A 20,968-nucleotide genomic window follows, 5' to 3' on the forward strand; every position below is an offset into this window, starting at 1 on the left:
CAGAATCGGAACAGATGTTGATGTTGCCTTCCTAGCAAGGTGGCGGGCCTCAATGAACTCTCTGATAAATTATTAACGGGTAACACAAAATTCAATTAATTCCAATCAAGGATACGGCCATAAACTGGCTTTGGGCTAGAAAATATCTTTTAACCATATCTAATTCAAATAAAATTAAAACCAATATACAAATAATTAATACAAAAGTAACAAAAAATGAAATTAATTAAGAGAAGCTTACTGTCAAAGCCAAAGTCATACATTTCATCAGATCTAGTTCTTCCAATCATCATCCAAACAGCTACCTGTTTTCAAGTCGCCAAATTTTGATTAGAGCAAACATGTTAAACTAAAACAACATACTATGTTGCTACTATACAATATTAAAAATTGAATTAATCTTAAATTATCATCGCCTAACTCAACTTTATGGTAGCAGTTCCAGAAATTATGGTGCTTTGTATTAAAGTTGTTCATTAATGTAGAAATGTGGAAATGAGAAACTGAACTTCCATGATCTATGCAGTTTATAAAATTCACAGAGCTTCAGTTTCGTATTAAATATTTACCGTGAGACCCGATTACTCAATCATTTAAGCTTGTAAGTACAGTACTTTAAAAACATTTATTTCTTTTGCTAATACAATCGAAACTAACTTTGAGTCTATACATATCACTAAAAATCGATCAAGGATGTGGCATGAATACATGCTTAACCAAACCGTTTTCTAACACAAACCGATACTAAAGCAAACCAGACTAATTGTTACGTTCTCGTGGTTAAGTGTTCATGTTAAGACGGTGATGTGTTTTGAAAGCAGGTGCCTACTTGGAGCTGGAAGTAGCGCCCGCGCCAGCTTGGGGTTCCTTGAACTGCTTGTGCCACTCGAGATTCATCTGCGACACGGATTCCCCCCGCTTAGCCGCCTGCTTGCCGCTGTAGACCATAATAGCGCAACCGACGGCGGTGAGAGCGATCATGATGTTGGCCAGTCGGATACGCATTTTGTTCCGGCAGCGCTCCATCTCATCCTGGCTGCAAAAAGGACCAATTGTGTTCAATAACCTGTTGCATCCTCCAACAGACATCCCACGCACCTCACAAAATTTGGTACTTCGCTCTGCGATTTATATTTACCGGTCCACACCAGCATACGTCTTTCCAGGTTGTTGGGCTCATGGTTCTTGATCGTCTGGCGCATAATCGGCGAGAACCCAAACGAGCGACGCACGATAGCTCCAATTAATGTTGCCTTGTTAAGCATAGTGTGCAATTAAAGCTGTGATTGTTGTTTACTAAAAATTATAGTCTGAAATACGAAATTTTATGCAACTCCTGATTAAAAAGTCAGTGTGACCGCGGCGTGGCCAAATATGGTATTCAACCGAATCTGGTATTAAATACAGAAACGAACGAACCCAACAAATTACTAGCTGTATTGTGGTTTCGTTACATTTTCTCAGCTGTCTTCCCAGCTGTTGCAAATGTACCTAGAATGGAGAACAACAATTTGTATTGTACCATGTACACAATTTTGCTGATCTGACTTTGTTTACATTTGAATGGGGACGGCTTCCATCATGTCGCAACGGCATCGCCCTATTACCTTCGGGCTTAGAGTATTTATAAAAGTTCACATTGATTCATTTTCCCAGAAAATATGGAAGTTTACAAATATTCTGCAGTGCACACCGGAAATGGCAGTGCGGCCGCGGCATCAATGCCGCATAATAACGATGGTGTAATTGAATCTCTGTGACACGGCCACACTGCTCTCCCTTTTAGGTTTCGTTTTGCGGTGTAAAAGTCGGAAAAGTTAATTAAAAAGCGTTTTAGCGACCAAGGTCAACTGTAGGATCCGACTACCCGCCACGCAAAGCAGCAGCAGCCGATATGAGCGACTACACGAGCATTCTGCAGCGGGAGTTTCCCAAAATCGACTCTGAGCTGCTTACCTATGTCGTGGGAGTGCTCACCGGAAGTAAGTGGCTTACGATCCTTAACCAAGCTTGGGATTCAGTGTTTTCCGCATTGTTTTATGAAGGTGAGGAGGATTTCGAGACCGGCGACGACATCTTTGATGCGGTGGGAGACATCCTCCAGAGCGTGGATTGTGAGCGGCCGGAGGAAAGCGTCCGAGACTTGTGCGAGCAATTCCTCAACATCATGAAGAACAACGGAGTCAACGTGGAGCGCAAGATGCTGAATGCGCCCGTCAACATCGAGGAGATGGCCAAGAACATGGAGCGCCTGGACAAGGATATGCAGAGCATATGGGTGGTCAACAAGGATGGCGCTAATGTAAGTCTAGCTTCGGAATAGATTCGGTAAACTTCAGAGTTTTGAAACCAAGAATAATTCCCTCCTATTCCCCAGAAAGTTGATTCGAAAAAACTGGAAAAGGCTGAGGCCAAGCTGCAGCAAAAGCAGGAGAAGCGACAGGAAGTCAACAAACATGGAATGATTCCCGTGGCAGTGAAACTACAAACAGCTACGGCCTCCCAGGTCACCAATAAAAAGAACACCAAGCTTGACCAGAAAGGCCTCAACCGCTCCATGGACATTAAAATCGAGAACTTCGACCTCGCATTTGGAGAAAAGTAAGTTTAGTTTTACCATTGAGCCGCGAATGTACCATTAAATCGCGTTGGTCTCCACCAGAGTGCTCCTGCAGAATGCGAATCTGCTACTGTTTTCCGGACGGCGCTACGGTTTGGTGGGACGGAATGGCTTAGGCAAGACGACGCTGCTGCGGATGATTGCTGAGCGGCAACTGCAGATACCCTCTCACATTTCGGTGTTGCATGTGGAGCAGGAGGTGATGGGCGATGACACACCTGCTGTGGACAGCGTGCTGGAATGCGACACGGAGCGAACGAGGCTGCTCTCTCGGGAGAAGGAGATCCTGGCTGCGCTAAACAATGGCGTGCAGGATGCGGCGCTATCCAACGAGCTGAGCGAAACATACGCGGCCCTGCAGAACATCGAGGCGGACAAGGCGGTGGCCCGTGCATCTGTGATACTCAAGGGTTTGGGTTTCGATGCGGATATGCAGCTACGACCCACCAAATCCTTCTCTGGCGGCTGGCGTATGCGTCTGGCCTTGGCCCGGGCGCTGTTCTCCAAGCCCGATCTGCTGCTACTCGATGAACCTACGAACATGTTGGACATTAAGGCAATCATCTGGCTGGAGAACTATCTACAGACGTGGCCCACCACTGTATTGGTTGTTTCCCACGACCGTAACTTCCTGGATACCGTGCCGACAGACATCATACATCTACATTCCCAGGAGCTTGAGGCCTACAAGTAAGCGACTAACGTAGTTCAATTATATCCTTTATTAATATATTTTTTATAGGGGAAATTATGAGCAGTTTGAGAAGACAAAGACGGAGAAGCTAAAGGCTCAGAGGCGAGAATACGAGGCTCAAATGGCTCACAGACAACATGTCCAGGAGTTTATTGATCGCTTCCGCTACAATGCAAATCGCGCCTCGTCGGTGCAGTCCAAAATCAAGATGCTGGAAAAACTGTAAGCTATACGCAGCTATTGACATGGAAGCTATTAATTTTCATTTAACATTATTAAAAAATAATATTTATCGACAGTCCTGAGCTGAAACCGGTGGAAAAGGAGACGGATGTAACGCTCAAGTTCCCTGACGTGGAGCCCCTCAATCCTCCGGTGCTGGCCATTTCGGAGGTGTCGTTCCGCTACAATCCCGAAGATCCACTGCCCATCTTTAAGGGCGTCAATCTCTCTGCTACCTCGGACTCGCGTATTTGTATTGTCGGTGAGAACGGCGCTGGAAAGTCGACGCTGCTGAAGATTATCGTTGGACAGCTGAGTACTATCTATGGAAATATTGTGCTGCATCGTGGCTTGCGTATCGGCTACTTTGCGCAGCACCATGTGGACCATCTGAACATGAACGTGACGTGTGTGGGCGTCTTAGCTGAGCTGTTTCCCGGACGACCCGATGAGGAGTATCGTCGGCAGTTGGGCAGTTTTGGCATATCTGGTCCCCTGGCATTGCAGAGCATAGCCAGCTTGTCTGGTGGGCAGAAATCACGCGTGGCCTTAGCAAAGATGTGCATGGGTAAGACGCTGTTTGCTTTTCTTTATTATATCTTTGACTATAATGTGTGTTCTACCAATAGCGGAACCGAATTTCCTAGTGCTGGATGAGCCGACAAATCACTTAGACATTGAGACCATTGATGCTTTAGGCCGAGCTATTAATGCCTTCAAGGTGCATATTTCATTTTCAATCAACGCTTCTTAATGTATTTAACAATCTTTCTTTTCTTCCACTTGAACAGGGCGGTGTTATTTTAGTTTCCCACGACGAGCGCCTTATTAAAGTCGTTTGCAAAGAGCTCTGGGTGTGTGGTAATCGCACGGTCAGAGCCATTGAAGGTGGTCTGGACGAATATAAGCGTGAGGTTTACAAGGAAATCGAAGCTAATAGTTGAATTTAATAACAGTACATTATTTATCTATTTGTGAAACAGCCTAGCAATAAATTTATATTATGTCTATGACACAAAGAGAAAGACAATGGTTTTCGAAATTTTGTAATTGTGTTTACCGTGAAATACTTATATTTTGAACAATATTAGGAAAACATAAACAAAAACAAACTCTAGATACTGCTACCAGTTGGCTGATTAAGTTTTCTTCGCATCTCAAAGAGCAACAGTGTCAGCGCGGATGCCACATTCAAGCTATCGATTCCAGCTGCCAAGGGTATGTAGACGCACTTTCCTTGGCCGTCGCCCACTGAGTTCATGAAACTGCAAAGAAAAATACAAAGTTGTGATTCCGATTCGGTTATGCCTGGAGATGCCATTTCCCTGTACCTATATGCTTCCCCGCTGACACCATGACTCTCACCGCCAATGATGAGAAGATTGTGCGCTCCAATTTCGTTGATCTCTGCATAATCGATTGCCTGGTGGTTGGCCCACTTTTCTTGGTTATTTTCCGCAATAAAGATCTTACAGTTATCGGCTGTCTCTCGGGGAATGCTTGAAGAGAGCTCCTCCCAGGTAACGTCATCGAGAATGGGCAGCCGGAACTGACCGCCACAGCCTCCTCTCAGAGCTTTCGATTCCCAAGGATCGCAGCAGCCGTGTGTGACTACAACCTGCCGGCACGGCAGAGCCGCACAGGTTCTAATGATGCTTCCCAGATTATTCGGCTCCCTGATATTATCACACACCACAGTGATGGGCAAGGGACGCGTTCCCAGTTGTTGTTGCTCTGTCAGGTTCTGCTCTAGACCCTTATCCGATGGTCTATCGAAAATGGCCATCAATCCGGGAGGAGTTACCAGCGAAGACCATGTTTTTAGGTCATGCTGTGGAACTTTGTAGATTTTTGAGCCGCTTTCCAGCTGCGACCTGCCAACTTCCTCCTTTATCAGCGCCAATTGATCCTTCTGACTGAAGATGAGAGCCTCCATTTTAAGGCCACATTGCAGGGCCTCTCTGATGAGGCGTCTTCCTTCAATGATGATCTGCCGGTTCTTGTCGCGACGTTTGCGGGAGCGCACTGTGGTCAGCAAGGTGCTGGTTAGTGGATCATGCAGTGTGAGGCGCACAAACTCCAGATTAAGCTCGATATCCTTTATCAATGGGGCAGGGCTGGAAGCTAGCCGTGGAGCAGGGACACCACTTTTCTTGCGCGGAGCCAATGGAACGGTGGGTTCCTTGTTTTTTCTAGCTCCAAGTGACTTCGTTCGATTCTTGCGTAAAGCATCCCGCGTGTTTACCGGCTCATGCTTCAAATCCGAATTTCCGAATAGATTTGCCTCTATATCTAGTGCATCCTTGATGTCGCCTTGAGGACCATTGGAGCTACTCCGTCGCAACACATTGAATGTTTGAACATTCTTTATATTCGCTTGAAAAGAGCGTTTTAAAATATTACAGAACATGGTTATTTAAACTGAACATATGTTTGTTTAAAGCAGAGGCGTTGGCAGTAAATGTACTCAGAGGGTTCACAAGGGATAAGAAACACCCAAATAAGAAAATATAATTTTTTAACGAAAGTTGACTGTATCTTCATGTAAGAAGTTATCTTAATAACATCGTGTCCAATGACAAAAACAAACAACTAAGCTTAGTTTCAGACCCCCTTTACGTACGTCCGTGAAAATAGTGTTGAACAACGCCCAACTTGCAAAACCTGCAGTTTTACCACACTCTGTTAGTAGAAGCGGCACATTTCAAATTTTTAAACACATTCCATTTAATGAAAATATATATTTATTTCATTTTTTAAAATTGTGTTAGCAGTTAATAACAATTTGAAATTAATTAAAAACTAATAGCGCAATGAGTTGTCCTACTTGGGTGTTTGACATAGTTCCGTTAAGCAGCCATAACATAATACAATAATAATTTAAAATAACAATGCAAATTCAAACGCCTTCGATGGAAAAAGGTTGAAAAAAGGGTAGTTGTGTAAAACAAAATTAATATTGGAAACGCGATAAACTATTAAAAACATAGGCAATTCATCTAAATGGGGGGCTTCATGTGTTGGCTTAAAATACTATCATACATATAAATAAATTCTTAGAGTATAAATAATTCAAAATCTTCATAATCCATTCCATCTCAGCCAGGGTCGGCAGACCTTATTCACGATATTTGTTCATAACAATGTACGACCTAGAATTACTACTATCACCAATACGTCTTACATGGCTACGTGCCGTTTCTTAATTGAAGATTTGTAAATATTAAGCAATGCCTCTAACTTTACGCATAGTTAGTATATATACAGGGTTAAGCCAACTCGCTGGCTACATCTGTTAGGCTAAGCTGGCCACAGCCGAGTTAGAGCTGCTCGAGCTGTGGCTGCTGTTGGTTGTGCCGGACTGCTGGGTCTTCCTCTGTCGGGCTCCGCGGCCGGACAGCAGATATGACAGATCAATAGGTTGTTCCTGGGCTGTCTGTGCATCGAGACACTTGAGCTTCATTGTATTCAGAACACTTTCCAATCGCGAGCGCTTCTTTTTAATCATCTGTAACGTGGTAAAAAGAAACATAATAAATTAGAAATTATTTTATATAAAGTTTTGGGGTGCTTTGTTATCTTAATCTGCCTCCACTAACCTGTCTGTTGGGAGCCACTGGCGTTACGACATGGGCATCCACTGAGGTCGCAGTGTAACCTCGAGGCTTTCTCCCTACCGTCTTCGGTTGATGATGCTGGTCCTGCCTTCCTGTTGCCTTTTGCATAGCTGCTGCCGCTACTCCTACATCTAATTCAGTCTTTTGCTTCCTTGTTTTAAGCAACGAAGGATCCACATCGTGGGGCTGAAATGAAAAGTAACGGGAAGTTAGAAGTTAGTAAAGAACATTCTTTTCATTTATATTTTTGGTTTGAACGTACCGCATAGCTCTTGGATATCTTAAGTTTTTCGGGGAACTTCCGAAAGGCATAGCTCTTGGTGCACGCAGGATGGTTGGCCTTGGCCTTTGAAAAGAACCTGGCCGTCTTGTCCACACGCAGCTCGCAGATGTAGCAATGATCTTCATCAACGCACTCCATAGGCCGACCCTTGCAGAAGGTAGTGCGATCTAAGACCCAACACCGTCCAATCACCAGCTCAATGGGCACAACTTCATAAAGGGAGACCCTGACCACTTCATTGGGGTAAAAACGACGGGAGGGTTCATGGAAAGTTTCATGGGGCCGCAGGAAATGATGGCCGAATATGAAACGCTTTCCCAATTCATTTTTCCACAAGTGCTCGACCCGAAAAATGTCACACTCTTGGTAGTCGATAGCACCGATAGTCTCGTAGGTGTGCTTCTTGGTTGGCAGCACCTTACCCGCCTCATCCTTGATGGGAATATCACGTAGGACATAGACAGCATCGCCTTGACGCACCTGCAGATCCCCGCGCATCAGAGAAAGGTAGTAGCGATGTCCCTCCTCGGTGAATTCCTCCAGTGGAATTTCGCGATCCACCTCTCTTGGCTCGCACCGCTCGCACTGATAGTTGTCTGCATCGATATCAGCCTTAGTGCACTCTGTATGCTGCCAAACCATGCACTTGGCGCACTGAATCATTAATCCCTCGTCCTTGTACAAGCCGCAAATACAACGGATCACATCCTCTTCGGGGGAACCAATTGGAAGCAATGAAGGTATAGGTAACGACGGCACCACTGGAAAAGCTCCGTCCCCAGCTCCTGGCGATTTCTTCACGACTAGTTTCGGCGCAACCTCTTCCTCAGCCATGTCTCCCTTCGGCTTGAAGCTTTGCAATAATCCCGAATCGCCTAAAATGTCCACCAGTTGACCATAGTTGTCCGCCTTCTGCTGCTCATAGCAGTCTTTCAGGGCTTGCAAGGCCTTGGCTTTGCCCTCATCGTCGCCATGCTGCTGCTTGGCCTCCACAAAAAGCTGCTGCATGTGGTCGTCGTATTCCTGCGGTGTCTTATAATGGCCCTGTTCCACCCAAGCTTGAATGGCCCTGAACTCCACGCGCGAGTTTGCAGCTGCCAATCCTGCTGTTTTGCCGCTCAGATTCTTCATTGACTTTTTCTTCTTGCTGGAGATGGTGGTCAAGAGATCGGCCATCTTTTGGGTTTCAAGGGAACTGCAGATATCCCTCAGAACAACAGCCATTTTGGCCATTTTCTCCAATTCGGGATCATGAACGGCCTGCGCCAGTCCTCGGGTTTTCATGTTACGGGGCGTGCAGAGCGCTGATATCTGGGCCGCCAGCAAGGAGGTGGATGATGGTGTGGATGGTCGACGTCCGGGAATATCTCCATTGGTGGCACCGTGTGCTGGTGATGTTGCGGAAGCCGCAGGCGTAGACAGGACCAAAGAAGCAGCTTGCTTGGCCTTACACTTTCGAATCTGGGATGAAAACAGAGATTAATATAACCCACAATGTGATGGCTTGTAAGAGAAAACTCACCTTCTCGAAATTCCTCACTAGATAAATGTTGAACTGTTTGACCAGCTTCCTTTCCTTTTCGGACAGTGGCTGCATTTTGGTTACTGACACTGAAGATGCCGTCTCCTTGCTGCCCGCCGGCTGCCTCTGTGCGTGCTTTCTGGCTTTTTGTTTCCGTTGACGTCCGTTTCTGCCCGAAGGTCCCTCCGGAGCGGGCTTACTCTCTATGGCAGGAAGGGGCTTCACCCTCTGCGACTTGCCGCCGATGACGCCACGGCACTGGGATGTGTTGCACCTGCATGGCTGACCCTCAGAGGGATTGAACAGCGAAAAGTTGTAGTCATACGTCAGCTCCTCACCCTGCTCGATAGCTCTTTTGGCAAAAAGCACCATTCGAGACAGTCCGTTGACGCTCCACTTTTGCATTTCGCAATTGGGCTCGCAGGAGTGGTTAACAAACCGGCAATCACTGCCCATGCGCTGACCGTCGATCACGAGTCCACCATCCAAGTGTAGGCAGTAGTGATGAGTATCATTCAGATAAATACTGGCCATCCTCTGCTTAAATTCCCTTTCGGTAACCACTTCGCCCACGTACTCTAATATGTAAGTGCCCTTGGCAATTGGTAGTTTTGTGCGCACACCCCAACCCTTGTCCAACGTCATGAAGCGCTCCACTCCGGGAGCCACTGCGTGTCGTTGAATCTTCTGATTCCGACACTTCTCTGCAGCTGGACAATTGGTGGGAGAGCACTCAGTGTATACCATGCGATTAAGACAGTTGTCTAAGCAGGCTTTCTCGCCCTGGTTCTTGCAGTTGCAGGTAGGAGGATCGAATCCAGCTATATTTGGGCGCACTGACTCGGCGTACACATTAGTACGGATTTTCCGGTAGTTCCACGACGGAACTTCATGTCTAGTTGGCAATTTCGAGTTAGTATATGCCCACCAAATGTCGTAAGGCAGCTCAAAGTCCACTTCCCTCCTTCGAAGATACTTTTCGCAATATGGAGGAGGTGGCAGAAGACTTCCAGACGCGGCGTGCTGCTGCTCCTCTACAGGCGGTTTCTTGTTCACCTTTGCTGGCGGCGGCATCAGCGATTGCTTATAGTGATTGGAGAACAACCCTGCAACCAGATAGGTCTTCTTTATCTTTGACAATTTCCGCAAAGAGTTGGTCGATGCCTTGTCTTCGCTGGTATCACTGCAACTGGCGTAATCGGGTGGCATGGGGTAAAGGGATTCGTTAGAAGGCAATGGATCATGCTCAACGGGAATAGAATCCAGCCTCTTTGCCTCAGCCTCCGCATCGATCTCCTCCTGGGTTGACGGCACCTCCGGTGGAAGTTCAGGTTCAACAGGTGCCTTAGCCTTGGTGATTTGATTGCATCCCGTATCTAGGTTCTTTCGCCGCTTCAAGCGAATCTTGCAACTGAAATTTGTGTTGGGATCAATGCCTGCTGGTAGTTTAATATTCGGTTCCAGTTTAGGCTTTCTTTGTGCTGTCGCTGGAGTGGGTGATGGGACTTGTAGTGGTGGTTGCTTGGGTTGCCGGCCACGTTTTCTCTTCACTTCTGGTTCGGTGTGGGACGCCGGAGTTATGGGTGGTGGAGGTTGAGCTGCAGGCAGCTTCTTATCCTTGGGCTTCCTTCCACGAGGCCTACCTCTGGCGGCAGGTGTCTGGGGTCGTTGCAAGCGCTCCAGAGCCACCACCGACAATCGCGGCGCTCTCTGATTACTCCTGGCCACAAAGTTTTCCCTGGCCTCACCTGTCTGTGGTACCCTTTCGCAGTCAATGGGCGGATTGCCTTGAACTTGCCCCTGGGCACTGCTGGAGCTTCTGGTTTCCCTCATGTTCTGCAGTGGCTGATCGTCGGGGTCCATATCCTCCTGGTCTCGGTCCTCCAACATCGTAGTTGGTGGTTGCTGTTCTACACTGACTTTTCTCTTCTTTTTCCGCACTGTAGGGAAACCGGTGCGGTTGATCTTCTTCCGTTTGCGTTTAAGCAGAAAATTGCCGCCAGTTTTATGGAGTAATGTTTCAACAACTCTCTGACCAATCTCCTTTTTGGTATCCTCCTTAATATCCAATGCAGACAGCAGGGGCGATTCCACCTCTGCCTTAGTTATGACTGATTCATTTAGTTTGCCGATGGGTATCTGGATTTCCAGTTCGACGGAGGGTTCAAACACCCCCGGGGGAGGGTAGCTACCGGAGGCTGGAGACTGTTGGGACATTTGAGCCAAATCCTTAGTGGGCGCCACCTTCTGCTTGGCCGATCCACCTCTCCTTTGCTGTTTAAGGGAACACAGCGAGCTGGGACTGATGTCTAATAGTTTGCCACCACTAATGGAGTTGTTGTCTACAACAATCCTCAGAGGAGAGTTGCTGGCCGAGGAAGCCACTCCTCCGCTAGACGAGGGTTGCTCAAGGAGATGCCTCTTTTTGGGCGTCAGAGCGGATTTGGCGCTCTTCGCATTGAACTGAGCCTGCGACTTGGTTGATGCGGTGCTCTTAGCAGTCGCCGCTGCCGCTGCCCAAGCCTCTGCATTAAGTTTTCCATTGGCGAAAGCCGCTTCCGCCGGAGGACGCTCTCCCGGTGTCAGCAGGTAGTGACGCTTCTTCAGCGGTAATTTGTGATCGTCGGGACTTGAACTGTCGTTGCTCTGCGATTTCTTGTGTCGTCTCTTAGCATTACTGTTACTCGTCCCACTGCCATTGGGCGTTCCACTAGCGCTGGCCGAGAGCATGGCAAAGTCCACCAGCGGTTCGCTTAGCTTACGCTTCTTCAAAGCCCGTTTCAAGGGCTTTGATAGCGTTGTCGCAGACCCCCCTGCCCCATTCAGAACCATTTGCTGGGCGGGACTTGGAGCTGCCAGCGTGGCTTGCAGCTTATTTGCATCGGCCATTAGTTTCTCCTTGCCACTGCTACCAGTCAGCCGATCGTCCTGTATGCGACATCTCGAGTGAAAGGTACTCGTAATAATCTCGATTTCGGTAAGCAGCTTAGAATCAATGTTCAATGACTTGTTGTTGCTAAAACTCTTCCGGCGATGTCTGCGCCTCATCCGAGACACTCCGGACACATAGCTACTGCACATACTTGCCGCCGACGAGCGCCGGGATTTAATTTTGCAGGAGGCTTTGCTCGGAGCTGGAGTCTCCTTCCGTTGATTCATCATCTTGTTGATGAAGTTATCCGGATTCGTGTTAGCCAAACTGCTCCCGCGACCGAAATACTGTCCAGTCGTCACATAGCGATTAATCTCCCCGTACTTCTTGCTGGCACTAGTCGTGGGCAGGCTCTGTAAGCTCGGCTTACTGATGTATTCGTTGCTTTCCTCACTGCTCTGGCCCAGAGATAGGCCGGCCAACTGTAGGATGTCCTGATCTTCGACCGGGTCATCTGCAGCGCTCTTTAACAGCATGGAGGCCCTGCGTTTTCGCCTCATTCGTAGGCCAGACTTTCCGGACTCCTTGCAGTCACTGCGGTAGCCACAACTCTTTGCCCTGCTTCGGCGACTTACACAGCTTTTGGTGCTGTACCGACTCTTGCAGCTTGCGTCGGACTTGTACCCAGAATTATGGTTATGGGCGCTCCTCTGATGCCGCACGCTGCCATAATCCGACACATAACCGCTCTTGGCGGCCAGGATCTTGCTGCAAATGGTGGTGCCTGGTCCAGTTCCACTAGCTGCTCCAACACTCATACTTCTTAAGCGGAACTTCTTGTTTACATCGATCTCCCGCCACACTGGATCCAGCTGCAGCTCCTCTTTGGCGGATGAGCTTGAGGCGGTTTTCTTGTTGTTCTGTCTCCGCTTGCTCCTAGGCGGTGGATACAGAACCCGCTCCGTGGCGTACATCCTCTTATCCAAGTAAGCCATGTCCATCTTGGGCTTACTGCTGGACGCCGGCACCTGCGCTACTGTGGGAACAATGTTTTCCGATTGCATCTTGGGTGAGGGTGTGGTGCTTTGCGTAGTGCTTGTGGTGCTAATCACACCTGAATCGGCGGACTCATTGATGGCAGGCCCAGAGTTCACGGGGGGAGGAATCGTCGGAATTATCTTCTTCGGTCTACCCCGCCTCTTGCGGGGATTAGCAGTCTGCAGGACTGTTTCATCTTTGGCTTTAGCAATAGCTGCCGCCTCTTCTGGTATCTTAGCGTTTCCACTCTGACCCAGCATCTGAGTCTTCTCCATGAAATCCTGCAGCAACGTGGACTGATACTGTGGTACATTTTTGGCCTTGGCCGCCTTCCGAAAGCTTCCTTCCACTGTTGTGTCCTCAGTATCGCTTTCCACCCGCTTGATGGCCGCCTGCACAAGGTTGGGTAGCTCATTGTCGCTGGAGGAGATGCCAATGTCCAGAGCAGGTTTGGTGGCTGACTGGGCCGCCTGAGTTATGGCCGTTAGTAGCAATCGAGGTGCCCTCTGCTGGTGCACCTTCAGCGGCAGGTCGTCCTCCGAGTCCGAGGAGAAGGCAGGGGCCTGTGCGCTGTGCTTCTTGATCTTAGATCTGGACAAGCTCTCTAATTTGTTAATCGCACTAGTGCTGGGAATCTTCTTGCGCTTGACTTTCACTTTCTTACTGCTGCCCGCTTTGTTCTTCGCCTCGGAGCAGCCGCCGGACTCGGTGTCCTGCGTGGACATCTTTCTAGGCTTCAGGGGATGCTTCTTGGGCGCCACTGGTTTGCTTGCTGCGGCTGCTGCGGTTCCAGCTGCAGCAGGGGCCATGGGCTGGGGCAGGGGCGGGGGGCGGATGGCTGAGATTCTCATGCGCAGTCCGTCGGCATCCGAACGTTGCACGCTGAACTGGGTGGCGGATTTCGTGGACTTCGATTGGCTCGATTGATCCGTAATGGAGTCGGTTTCCTTTTGGGTAAGACGCATTACACATTATATTCCATTACGTACTACTAGGTGGACTTGCCTCATTTTCACTGCCGGATTCTTGTGCGCGTTGCGTTTCCAGAACCTTTGCTGCTGCCGTCTCATTTTGACCACTGCTCATATTTTGGAGTAGTCGCTTGGGAGCTGCAAGAGATTAGCCAAGGTGTTTTTTGTTGCTCTTTTAATCGCATTTAAAGTAGGTCAAAGCACGCACAGCGACGACGTCCAAAAAAAAAACACCTATGTATTCCCCACTTACGCTTAGTTATTTTCTTGGCACTAGCACTCGCGGCTTTAGTCGAAAGTTGTGTTTTCAGCGAGCGGGCGAACTATTATATTACACATTGCATTTGCACTTTTCTTGCGCCTTTGGCCGTGGCTTGGATATATCCCTGCTTCTAAAATGGCGCCGTTTTCACTTTTCCCTGCTGCTGCTGCTTTGTTCGAGACACCCGACGACGACGACGCAACGTTGCAACGCCTTTCGCATGTGGCATAGAAGAGCGCGTTGCTAAATTCTAACAATTTCGGGTCGCGGGCAGCGGTGGGTGCGCACTTTAATTGTTATTGTTAATGTGGCGCAACAACAAAAAGCCAGACAACCAAAAATGTACGAACATAAATAAAATTTATTTTGGCCTATTTCTGTGTGACCGCCTATAAAAAAGAACTAAATCGCAAAAAAATACTAGATCTAACGCAAATGCATATCGATACATTTAGAATGCCTGACGATAGTCAGAGTTGTAAAACATGTGCAAGAATATAAAAACGATGAGAATTAAAAAATCATTTGGAATAATAAACGGTAATAATCAGCCATACGTTATTATTGTTATATCGGGTCTTAGGTGAGACGTAATAGCAAAATTTACATCTGGAAAGGATCAATTATAAACTAACTGAGCTTTTTCAATGCTAAAATCATCAGTTACCAGGTAACTGGTTACCAACATACGATAAATTAGAATGAACACCGTTGTTTGGTTGGCGAGTATATATTTTTAAATTGTAAATGGAAATACAATGTTCAATTACTAGGATATCAACTTTCCAGGCTTTTGAATTTGTAAATGGAAATACAATGTTCAATTACTTGGATGTCAACTTTCCAGGCTTTTGAGTACAATTTTAATTGTATATTGACTTTACGATATAGAATTACAAATAAAATGTTTAAATCTCAATAATAAATTTTAAATATTCGCCTGCCAGCGAAGCTTATGAATGTATATCGGCCGAGGGAACCAAAATTAAAATTTGATCTATTTATATTGTTGATATTGTTCTACCTATTTCTACATCTCAAAAGTATTAAAAATACCACACCTGCGGGGTATCTCGTATTGAATTTAAACAAGTTGGCAGCCCTGCATAAATATTGCTTTGTGCAAGTGGGTACACACTGCTCCGACCTGCTCGGCATAAACGATTTTGTTTTATTTTCATAAAAACGCAAAGGAAATGAGTGGCAAACCTGCAAAATCGAACAGCGGCTCCAGCAGCATGCTGTACGGCTCCAGCATATCGGCGGAGTCCATGAAGGTGATAGCGGAGAGCATTGGTGTGGGCTCTTTGTCTGACGACGCCGCCAAGGAGTTGGCTGAAGATGTGTCCATTAAATTAAAGAGGATTGTCCAGGATGCGGCAAAATTCATGCATCACGCCAAGCGACAGAAGCTCTCCGTGCGGGACATTGACATGTCTTTGAAGGTGCGTAATGTGGAGCCGCAGTATGGATTTGTGTCCAAGGACTTTATCCCCTTCCGCTTTGCATCCGGCGGCGGTCGAGAACTTCATTTCACTGAGGACAAAGAGATCGACCTTAACGAGATCACATCGAGCAACTCGGTGAAGATACCTCTGGACCTCACGTTACGTTCCCACTGGTTTGTAGTGGAGGGGGTTCAGCCAACTGTGCCAGAGAATCCGCCCCCGCTCTCGAAGGACTCCCAGTTCCTGGACTCTGTCAATCCGGTGATCAAACTAGACCAGGGCCTAAACAAGGATGCGGCTGGCAAGCCTACCACCGGCAAGATCCACAAGCTCAAGAACGTGGAGACCATCCATGTCAAGCAGCTGGCCACTCACGAGTTGTCTGTGGAGCAGCAGCTGTACTACAAAGAGATCACAGAGGCCTGTGTGGGCTCCGACGAGCCGAGAAGGGGGGAGGCGTTGCAGTCGCTGGGCTCGGATCCTGGCCTACACGAGATGCTGCCCCGCATGTGCACGTTCATCGCGGAGGGCGTTAAGGTCAATGTGGTACAGAACAATCTGGCACTGCTCATCTACCTCATGCGTATGGTTCGGGCACTGCTGGACAATCCGTCCCTCTTTTTGGAGAAATATGTAAGGATTAATGGTTAAAATATTTACTCAAATGCATATTTAAACGTTTATCCCTTCCCAATAGCTGCACGAACTGATACCCTCTGTGATGACTTGTATTGTGTCTAAGCAGCTTTGCATGAGACCGGAACTGGACAATCACTGGGCGCTGCGAGACTTCGCCTCCCGCCTAATGGCCCAGATCTGCAAGACCTTCAACACACTGACCAATAACCTGCAGACACGTGTGACGCGGTAACTTTCCTTCTCTTGGATCAATTTTAATCCATATAACTTTGTTGTAACTCCCTCTACTCCATAGCATCTTCAGCAAGGCCCTGCAGAATGATAAGACCCACCTATCTTCGTTGTACGGCTCTATTGCAGGGCTATCGGAGCTGGGTGGCGAGGTTATCAAGGTGTTCATCATACCCCGCCTTAAGTTCATATCAGAACGCATTGAACCCCATCTGCTGGGCACCTCTATTAGCAACACAGATAAGACTGCCGCCGGCCACATACGTGCTATGCTGCAGAAGTGCTGTCCACCGATCCTCAAGCAGATGCGAGCTGCTCCTGATACGGCGGAGGAGTACAAGAACGACTTTGGTTTCCTTGGACCTTCGCTGTGCCAGGCGGTGGTAAAAGTACGTAACGCGCCAGCCACGAGTATTGTGACCCTTTCGTCCAACACCATCAACACGGCTCCCATCACGAGTGCGGCCCAAACAGCCACCACCATCGGGCGAGTGTCCATGCCCAGCACGCAGGGACAGAGACAGGGGTAGGAAATTGCTTAAGCCCGTCGTAGACTTATTGTTTCTACACTACTATTCTTTCCTCTTCAGAAGTCCCGGGGTGTCGGCATTGCCTCAGATTCGGGCCATTCAGGCCAACCAGCAGCCGCAAAAGTTCGTCATAGTCACTCAAAACTCCCCGCAGCAACAGGGCCAGGCAAAAGTTGTGCGTCGGGGCAGCTCCCCGCACAGCGTTGTCCTCTCCGCGGCTTCCAATGGGGCCAATGCCTCCAACTCGAACTCGAATTCGAGTGCCAGTGGGAGCGGTAACAGCAGCAGCCTCATCGCCACTCAACGGATCAGCGATAATGTTAGTGCCGGTACCGAAGCGCCAGCAGTTGATGGTATAACAGTTGAATCTTTCAGAGCACCCTAGATGCCAGCTCACTGATTATTGAGACGGATATTGTGCGCGCCCCGCCAGAGCTGGACGATCTCTCGCACTTGGAGTAGCTAACATTAGCACTTAGTCTGAATAAACATTTCGTATATGCAATAAAACTAAGAAACAATGGAAACCTACCCCAAAAGTACACACTACACAGGCAAAAAAAAAATATATATATATACAAATAAGTTTAATCTCTATCTTTACAGATTTTTTTATATGAGACTATGGATTGAAATACAAAAATATGTTAATGTTCTAGCTAAATTTGTATTCACATAATTGTGGAACTCACTTTGTCTAGTGACATCTATTTTCAAGAACCTTTATGGAGCGCAAATAAAAATTTTGGTTTTATTATTTTTTTGTTTATATACATATATATTTTTTTAATTACAAAATAGGTTGATTTTGTTTTCCGTGCACTCCATTCAGTTTAAGTACATTCACAAATCCGACTACGCAGCTACCACGCATGTGCGAACCTGCGCCCCTCAAGTGGCTAGCTATTGATTTTTCACCACATTCCACGGCAGACGCACAAAGAGCTCTGCTCAACAATCCTTACAGTACATACCGATACTCATCGCAGGACAAAGGCACAGCGCGGAGCTTTTCTTGGGAAATTTTCAACTATCTTAGGATATCTCTAATCGAAAAAACAGGAAAAATGCATGCCAGATTTGCGGATCCCGAACCTGCGTCTCCGGACAGCCCCAATGGAATTGAAACGGAGTCCCTGGAAGCCCGAATTGAGGCGTTCAAACAGAACCCCCAGAACATGGACGCTCTGCGGGAAGTGCTCGATGATGTGGTCCAGCGAGCTGAGACGGAGGCCAACAGGCGAGCTGTTGAGAACCAGAAATCGCAACAGGTTGACTACGCATAATAGAATTCAAACTACATTGACTAAAACACTTGTAACTTCTATTTTCAGGGCAAGGAAAAACGACAGAGTAAGTACCCGCCGTGGCATCCGATAACATTTTTTGCTTTTTAGCTTCTGTGATATTTACCCTATGGCCGTCGCATCTTGGCTTAGTGGGCTCCTTCGCGCCTTGTAGGCTGCGTGTGAGTGAAAATCGAACAAAAAAGTTTTGAAGGTTGCTCAAAGCCTTGAAAGTGTGCCAAGAATCGAGTGCACCAAGCGTACAATGTAGTTTTCCAAGTGCTTTGTGCTGCGTTGACAAAGGATCAGAGTTCGCGATGGGTTTATGGGTCCATACCTTAGTGGTGTCATAGATACAGTTCACAGAAAAGCATGAATCGATGGTTAAAAAATGTATACACTGAAAGTGTATATATTTAATGCATAATATATACATACTTATGTATAATTATTTTTGAAATTTTTGCTTAAGTCCAAGTGGTCAAGTCACCTAGTGAACGAACCGGTCATAATTAAACGAAACCATTAGACTCAGAATTATTTATTGAACGTTACATTTCATACTTTGATCAAAAATTTCTTTTTCACCGTCAAAAATTAAATAAGCAGTTATTTAGTTTTGGATCCTTAATTTTAGTACTCTTTTAAGCCAATGTACAAAGGGAAAGTACCAATAAATTGTCTATGATCTTGGCCATTGGTCGACTTTAATCCATACCAGGAGCTTAAACAAGTGACCTTAATGGGCTTGATCAAGTGATAGAAGCCATTTGCGGCGGAAGGTTCAGTAATTAATACAAAATTTCCCCCTTAACTAATGTGCCAGCTCGATTGCATGACCATATTTTGTTGCACTTAACTTGTCTTTTGCCTTCTCACTGATCTTGGTTTTCCTTTTTTTCGTATTTTTTGCTCTTTGCATGATGCACTAATCTCTCAGGTTTCGCCATACCAGATTTTAAGAACGGCAAGGTGGTGAACCGTGCCCGAGGATTCGTGGTGCGTATCTTTGATGCAATCTGCAATTGTGCCAACAACAACGCAGCGGCGGCCACGACGCGCTTCAAGCTGAGGAGCAACAGTGGAGGAGGTGGCGGAGTAGGAGGAGCCTCTGGGAATGGCAAGCGACAGCAGTCCCAGGACGAGCCGGAGACCCTGATCCTAACCAAAAAGAAACCCTCCGAAGGAAAAAAGAAGAAAGGCGTCAGCATGGCCGATGACGTTCAGGCTGGAGTTCGACTAATGGACTAAGCTAACCATAAAGGATGATAGTGATCCTAACATAATCAAAACTATAACCATTGCCCATCTCCGCCCCACGAACACAATCTGTAGAACATAAACAAAAATCTTGCGTCATCGTAAATCCTAAAGGTTTTTGAGGGCCTTGCCCAGAAGCATTTTCTTTGCTCAAAAGTTAAAGCACAAACAAAATTCCATTTTGTCTTCCCCTGAAGACCGAAGTTATCATATAAGATATTAAGCCTGAAGCGTTTCCAAATCTAATCAAGTCTAGCATTCTAAATCACTATTTATATTCAGTTGAAAGTATACAGAGTAATTTTAGTAATTTTCTTTATTATCAAATCAATTGTATTTATTTAAAAAGAAAACGTTACAAATTGTAATGATTATCATATTATCAATCCGAGAACCAAATATTATCTGTAGGTGCTTTTAACATTTTAAGAAACATGTGATCCAAAATATGTGTGTTTGTGGAATTCATATTGTTCAATTTTATTTTGAAATTATTTCGATTTGGAAACGCTGATGGGACAGCTTTAGCTCTATACTTTATAATTTGTAAAACCTAAATGTGATCCCCGATGGAAATTTAAGCAAAAGAACTCGAAGCACAAACCACTACGTGGTTAGTTAGGGAAAGAGAAGTGTCGTATATAGGATATACATGTCTTACTTAATCTTCGAGGCTATCCCACGCACAACACAATCAAATGTAGACGTTACAGAATCCCAGGTGGTAACAATGCCAAGTTGAACAACAGGCTGGTCAATCTCCACCTAATTATAACTGTACGATATATCAAATTATATACCAACATATATGTATGTGTATACCTAGGCGTGTGCCGCGATTCTATTTAGATGGGTGTGTAGTAGTTACAAAATATTTTCAAAACCAGCTAGCAGAAGGTTCAATATACAAGCATGAATGTGTACTGATTTTATATACAATGTAACTAACTAACTATTATATACATACGTGTTTAGACTTTAGTTAATCACACTGAGCCACCTCCTAAATGCTGCACAGGTTTCCACCAACATCCTCCTCATCAACGTCACCGAAAACCACCACAAAAACACGCTCTATACCGATATATTTTGTGAGGCCCTTTTTGAGAGATCTATAGAGACACTATTCTATACCGAATCCGAAACTTAAGGAAATTAGTATGAGGAATAAATAGCTAACGGGAGATTGATAACTTTGTACACGTATGTATTTGCAAGGCAACAATTTTGTATGAGATTTCGCATTTATTTTGTAACCTCCCAAATGCAAAGATCTGCCTGAGTTTAAATGTGTTGCTAAATGAAAAAGTCAAGAGAATAATTATAAACTATAAAATGTATAAGTATGCGTAATGCAAATATAACACTGTTGTATTTAGTTAACAAATATCAGCAATAAAGAGTAACAATGTTTGGAATCAAATCGAGAGTTTCGTTTTTATACCCTTGCAGGGTATTATAATTTCAGTCAGA

The 20,968-nt window shown here is 46.2% G+C and overlaps 6 protein-coding genes across 9 annotated transcripts; 3 read left to right on the forward strand and 3 right to left on the reverse strand.

Annotated features, from left to right (window-relative positions):
• Window positions 1–606: 606 nt before the first annotated feature.
• On the reverse strand, window positions 607–1,708 carry LOC110190207 (UPF0389 protein CG9231). Of its 2 annotated transcripts, XM_086834508.1 has the most exons (3): window positions 1,558–1,708; window positions 1,099–1,491; window positions 607–1,036 (listed from the first exon to the last, which is right to left on the reverse strand). In XM_086834508.1, exons 2-3 carry the CDS (start codon window positions 1,263–1,265, stop codon window positions 826–828), a joined length of 378 nt encoding a protein of 125 aa, XP_086690634.1. In that variant the 5' UTR covers window positions 1,266–1,491; window positions 1,558–1,708; the 3' UTR covers window positions 607–825. The 2 variants fall into 2 exon arrangements, with proteins under 2 accessions (XP_086690634.1, XP_020816221.2); XM_020960562.2 differs by lacking the exon at window positions 1,558–1,708 and having other exon boundaries at window positions 1,099–1,508.
• LOC110190226 (ATP-binding cassette sub-family F member 3) lies at window positions 1,479–4,561 on the forward strand. The gene is made up of 8 exons (XM_020960586.2): window positions 1,479–1,982; window positions 2,046–2,302; window positions 2,378–2,601; window positions 2,663–3,310; window positions 3,363–3,536; window positions 3,614–4,104; window positions 4,166–4,257; window positions 4,328–4,561. The coding sequence occupies exons 1-8, from the start codon at window positions 1,895–1,897 to the stop codon at window positions 4,478–4,480; spliced, it is 2,127 nt and encodes a 708-aa protein (XP_020816245.2). The 5' UTR covers window positions 1,479–1,894; the 3' UTR covers window positions 4,481–4,561.
• Window positions 4,562–4,569: 8 nt separating this feature from the next.
• LOC110190227 (rRNA methyltransferase 3, mitochondrial) lies at window positions 4,570–6,147 on the reverse strand. The gene is made up of 2 exons (XM_020960587.2): window positions 4,868–6,147; window positions 4,570–4,801 (listed from the first exon to the last, which is right to left on the reverse strand). The coding sequence occupies exons 1-2, from the start codon at window positions 5,944–5,946 to the stop codon at window positions 4,651–4,653; spliced, it is 1,230 nt and encodes a 409-aa protein (XP_020816246.1). The 5' UTR covers window positions 5,947–6,147; the 3' UTR covers window positions 4,570–4,650.
• Window positions 6,148–6,262: 115 nt separating this feature from the next.
• On the reverse strand, window positions 6,263–14,519 carry ash1 (histone-lysine N-methyltransferase ash1). Of its 2 annotated transcripts, XM_020960086.2 has the most exons (6): window positions 14,093–14,519; window positions 13,874–13,977; window positions 8,959–13,815; window positions 7,416–8,897; window positions 7,136–7,339; window positions 6,263–7,044 (listed from the first exon to the last, which is right to left on the reverse strand). In XM_020960086.2, exons 2-6 carry the CDS (start codon window positions 13,952–13,954, stop codon window positions 6,832–6,834), a joined length of 6,837 nt encoding a protein of 2,278 aa, XP_020815745.2. In that variant the 5' UTR covers window positions 13,955–13,977; window positions 14,093–14,519; the 3' UTR covers window positions 6,263–6,831. The 2 variants fall into 2 exon arrangements, with proteins under 2 accessions (XP_020815745.2, XP_086690635.1); XM_086834509.1 differs by having other exon boundaries at window positions 13,874–14,497.
• Window positions 14,520–14,831: 312 nt separating this feature from the next.
• Taf6 (TBP-associated factor 6) lies at window positions 14,832–17,540 on the forward strand. Its single transcript, XM_086834510.1, has 5 exons — window positions 14,832–16,182; window positions 16,247–16,416; window positions 16,484–16,945; window positions 17,010–17,268; window positions 17,325–17,540. The coding sequence occupies exons 1-5, from the start codon at window positions 15,298–15,300 to the stop codon at window positions 17,409–17,411; spliced, it is 1,863 nt and encodes a 620-aa protein (XP_086690636.1). The 5' UTR covers window positions 14,832–15,297; the 3' UTR covers window positions 17,412–17,540.
• Window positions 17,541–17,555: 15 nt separating this feature from the next.
• LOC110190124 (uncharacterized) lies at window positions 17,556–20,918 on the forward strand. Of its 2 annotated transcripts, none has more exons than XM_020960445.2 (3): window positions 17,556–18,220; window positions 18,284–18,302; window positions 19,176–20,918. In XM_020960445.2, the coding sequence occupies exons 1-3, from the start codon at window positions 17,822–17,824 to the stop codon at window positions 19,484–19,486; spliced, it is 729 nt and encodes a 242-aa protein (XP_020816104.2). In that variant the 5' UTR covers window positions 17,556–17,821; the 3' UTR covers window positions 19,487–20,918. The 2 variants fall into 2 exon arrangements, with proteins under 2 accessions (XP_020816104.2, XP_020816105.1); XM_020960446.2 differs by having other exon boundaries at window positions 17,926–18,220; window positions 19,191–20,918.
• Window positions 20,919–20,968: the final 50 nt, after the last annotated feature.

This window comes from Drosophila serrata, unplaced genomic scaffold (assembly GCF_035046125.1).
Source record: "Drosophila serrata isolate PLE 108 unplaced genomic scaffold, ASM3504612v1 contig_272, whole genome shotgun sequence".
In the NCBI taxonomy this organism is placed as follows: domain Eukaryota; kingdom Metazoa; phylum Arthropoda; class Insecta; order Diptera; family Drosophilidae; genus Drosophila; species Drosophila serrata.

Excerpts from the sequence above, each read along its gene's own strand:
- LOC110190207 (XM_086834508.1), bottom strand. The coding sequence starts at position 1,265 with ATGCTTAACAAGGCAACATTAATTGGAGCTATCGTGCGTCGCTCGTTT. Across the intron at positions 1,037-1,098 it reads GAAGTACCAAATTTTGTGAG|CCAGGATGAGATGGAGCGCT; the intron begins GTGCGTGGGATG and ends TCCTTTTTGCAG.
- LOC110190226 (XM_020960586.2), top strand. The coding sequence starts at position 1,895 with ATGAGCGACTACACGAGCATTCTGCAGCGGGAGTTTCCCAAAATCGAC. Across the intron at positions 2,303-2,377 it reads TCAACAAGGATGGCGCTAAT|AAAGTTGATTCGAAAAAACT; the intron begins GTAAGTCTAGCT and ends CCTATTCCCCAG. Across the intron at positions 4,105-4,165 it reads CTTAGCAAAGATGTGCATGG|CGGAACCGAATTTCCTAGTG; the intron begins GTAAGACGCTGT and ends TTCTACCAATAG.
- LOC110190227 (XM_020960587.2), bottom strand. The coding sequence starts at position 5,946 with ATGTTCTGTAATATTTTAAAACGCTCTTTTCAAGCGAATATAAAGAAT. Across the intron at positions 4,802-4,867 it reads GTCAGCGGGGAAGCATATAG|TTTCATGAACTCAGTGGGCG; the intron begins GTACAGGGAAAT and ends TTTTCTTTGCAG.
- ash1 (XM_020960086.2), bottom strand. The coding sequence starts at position 13,954 with ATGAGCAGTGGTCAAAATGAGACGGCAGCAGCAAAGGTTCTGGAAACG. Across the intron at positions 13,816-13,873 it reads AATCCGGCAGTGAAAATGAG|GAAACCGACTCCATTACGGA; the intron begins GCAAGTCCACCT and ends CTTACCCAAAAG. Across the intron at positions 7,045-7,135 it reads CAGTGGCTCCCAACAGACAG|ATGATTAAAAAGAAGCGCTC; the intron begins GTTAGTGGAGGC and ends ACCACGTTACAG.
- Taf6 (XM_086834510.1), top strand. The coding sequence starts at position 15,298 with ATGAGTGGCAAACCTGCAAAATCGAACAGCGGCTCCAGCAGCATGCTG. Across the intron at positions 16,417-16,483 it reads CTGCAGACACGTGTGACGCG|CATCTTCAGCAAGGCCCTGC; the intron begins GTAACTTTCCTT and ends TCTACTCCATAG. Across the intron at positions 16,946-17,009 it reads ACGCAGGGACAGAGACAGGG|AAGTCCCGGGGTGTCGGCAT; the intron begins GTAGGAAATTGC and ends TTTCCTCTTCAG.
- LOC110190124 (XM_020960445.2), top strand. The coding sequence starts at position 17,822 with ATGTGCGAACCTGCGCCCCTCAAGTGGCTAGCTATTGATTTTTCACCA.